Consider the following 2,446-nt stretch of genomic DNA (forward strand, 5'->3'; position numbering starts at 1 on the left):
TCATGTATTCCTGATTAGTGATTCGTGAACGAGTAGTCAGTAAGCTAAAATTACATTAGTGTTTGAATTTTTAAAAGTACATCGCCTTCTTTTTTATAACTCCTCTTCGATTTTAATTTTTTTTTTTATTTATTCCTTTTTTTTTTTAATGAACATTATAATCTTTAAAAAACAGCCCTTACAAAACATAAATCAAATAGGTTGATTTATAATTTTATAGGTAAAAAGGAAGGGTTTTGTTCATGTATTCCTGATTAGTGATTCGTGAACGAGTATTCAGTAAGCTAAAATTACATTATTGTTTGAACTTTTAAAAGCACATGGACTTCTTTCTAAATTATAACTCCTCTTCGATTTTAACTTATTTCTTTTTAAATGTATTATTTTTATTTTATTTATTATTAATTTTTACAAAACTTTTAGCATGCCATAGGCGTTGATGACCTGAAGGTTTTACGCCTTTAAGCAACAATAAACAAACAAACAAACAAACGAGTAGTCAACAAATAAGAGTTAGGAAACAGTTTATTATTTTCATTACTATTACTTAAAGAAGTTTGTTTCTTATTACTTGATAATTAGTCATCACGTTCTCTACTTTTTCTAGCCGTTAGATTCAGCATGTTGGAACTTAAGTATGTTCTGGCTCGACTGATCTCTGCGTACGATATGCATTTGGACCCAGCCACACCCAGAGAGCTCACCTTCGACGAGAACTCGAGGGTCACGCACTACTGCGGTAAGATTCTTATCAGGTTCAAGAACAGGAGGAATCTCTCGTCAGAACAAATACCAGAGGTCTAGATATCCTTTGTGTTCTGCTGCTCGGCAGTTACTTACTAAATTAAAACGGGTCAATGTAGAGACATTGTTAAATTTAAGGATTTGATCAACAAGAGAAATATTTGAAGAAATTATTATTTTTCTCAGTGTAATTGTTAAGGTCGTTATGATTTTGTAATCGAATTGAGATTTAGTATAGATAAAGCAATAAATGTGACATCCATAAATAAATTATATTATAGATTCCAAGCTGTGTATGTCCTTGCAAAGTTCTATTATCTCTAAAGACTGGATTTTAGTGAAACAGAACACGAGAAATGCTAAATTGCGCAGCAAAAATCCAAAAACACACAAAAAATATTCAAATGAAAATTTTGACCATAATTGAATTTCAAAAAATAAATTTGCTTACTTTAAAGTGGGCTGTTTTCCATGTGGTAATCATTGTGCACCCACCAGCATGCAACTAAACTTATGACCTCAAACCGTGTAGTTTTGTCGAACGCAATTCATTGTTACAGGAGGAAGGAAGTACGCTTAGAAAAATGACCCTACCCCAACACAACCTGGTCAATTATTGCTTCAATGACAGATGTACCGTACTGTGTATTTACATATATGTATATGTGAGTGTGTATATACCTATATTTATTGGTATTTTCAAATTTATTAAGTTTTCCGATAGGTAAATATTTGGTATAATCGGCATTTCTCAGTGACCTGTAAATAAACCATGCACTTACCATACCCATATGAGTAGTAACAATAACAGCTTTATTTACATAACTAAAAACCTTTGGAGGTAAGATTCCAGTTTATAAACATGAAGAATTTACAAAAGTTAACTCATCTTCATTGATTAAATTTTTAAATTAATTTAAAATTATTAATTTTCTAATATAAATAAATAACATATTTTCTGTGTTATATGTGAACTCTTAAATATAAATGATAGCTTATAATAGGTTCTTTATTATTTTACCCCATAGGCACTAAACCTAGCCACAGTCTCCCACTCACTATATCATCTCGCCATCTTGTAAAATGTCATCTCTTGCGTTCTCTTGGCATCCATTCTGTAGCAATTTTTGACCATTTTCTCCTTTCAAGTCAGGCAACATAACCAGCCCACCTCCATTTCAGTCGATGAAATGAAAAAATAATTTTATTCTGCGAAATATGTCCCCTAAGAATAAGTACATGGTTCATACATTATGATTTTTGTCTGGCAAGCATTTAAAAGTTTTCAGGAAGCAAAATGAAATTACATTGAGATCTTGGCTTAACTAAGGTTCATATGTTAATCAATATATATCTATTTATATTGTTCACAATGATGGGGAGGATTGGTTATGCAATAAGTGAAGGAATATGTGTTGTTTAAAGGAAAGAATGGATGACAATTGGCGAATGGAGATGGGAAAATAATTTCAGAAGGAGGTTGCACGTATGACGAAGGATTTGCTGAAGGAGGTGGTTCATATAAAGGCATATAAAAATCAATCGGTTAGGATCAGGTGGTTAATGAATGGATTGATGAACGAAGAGTAAGGATATCAAGAATATAGGTAGGTTTTTGATTTTAAGAACTTGGAATGGGAAAACACCAAGGAGGTATTGCCTTCGGGAGGTTGGATGTAGCCACTTCAATTAAATTACTCAT

General features: G+C 31.9%; 2 protein-coding genes across 2 annotated transcripts in view; one reads left to right on the plus strand and one right to left on the minus strand.

Annotated features, from left to right (window-relative positions):
- The window catches only part of LOC106678030 (hornerin), an 80,869-nt gene extending 79,626 nt beyond the window's left edge, over nucleotides 1-1,243 (minus strand). The window contains exon 1 of the mRNA XM_067046618.1: nucleotides 1,196-1,243. Within this exon, the coding sequence (XP_066902719.1) occupies nucleotides 1,196-1,228 (33 nt within the window). The 5' untranslated portion in view covers nucleotides 1,229-1,243. The remainder of the gene's footprint in view (nucleotides 1-1,195) is intronic.
- Nucleotides 1-1,583, plus strand: part of LOC106678035 (cytochrome P450 6a2) — a 61,485-nt gene extending 59,902 nt beyond the window's left edge. Inside the window, exon 7 of the mRNA XM_067046619.1 lies at nucleotides 608-1,583. Coding sequence (XP_066902720.1) covers nucleotides 608-804 — 197 coding nt within the window. The 3' untranslated portion in view covers nucleotides 805-1,583. The remainder of the gene's footprint in view (nucleotides 1-607) is intronic.
- Nucleotides 1,584-2,446: the final 863 nt, after the last annotated feature.

This window comes from Halyomorpha halys, unplaced genomic scaffold (genome assembly GCF_000696795.3).
Source record: "Halyomorpha halys isolate HHAL.00 unplaced genomic scaffold, Hhal_1.1 Scaffold120.1, whole genome shotgun sequence".
Taxonomy (NCBI): domain Eukaryota; kingdom Metazoa; phylum Arthropoda; class Insecta; order Hemiptera; family Pentatomidae; genus Halyomorpha; species Halyomorpha halys.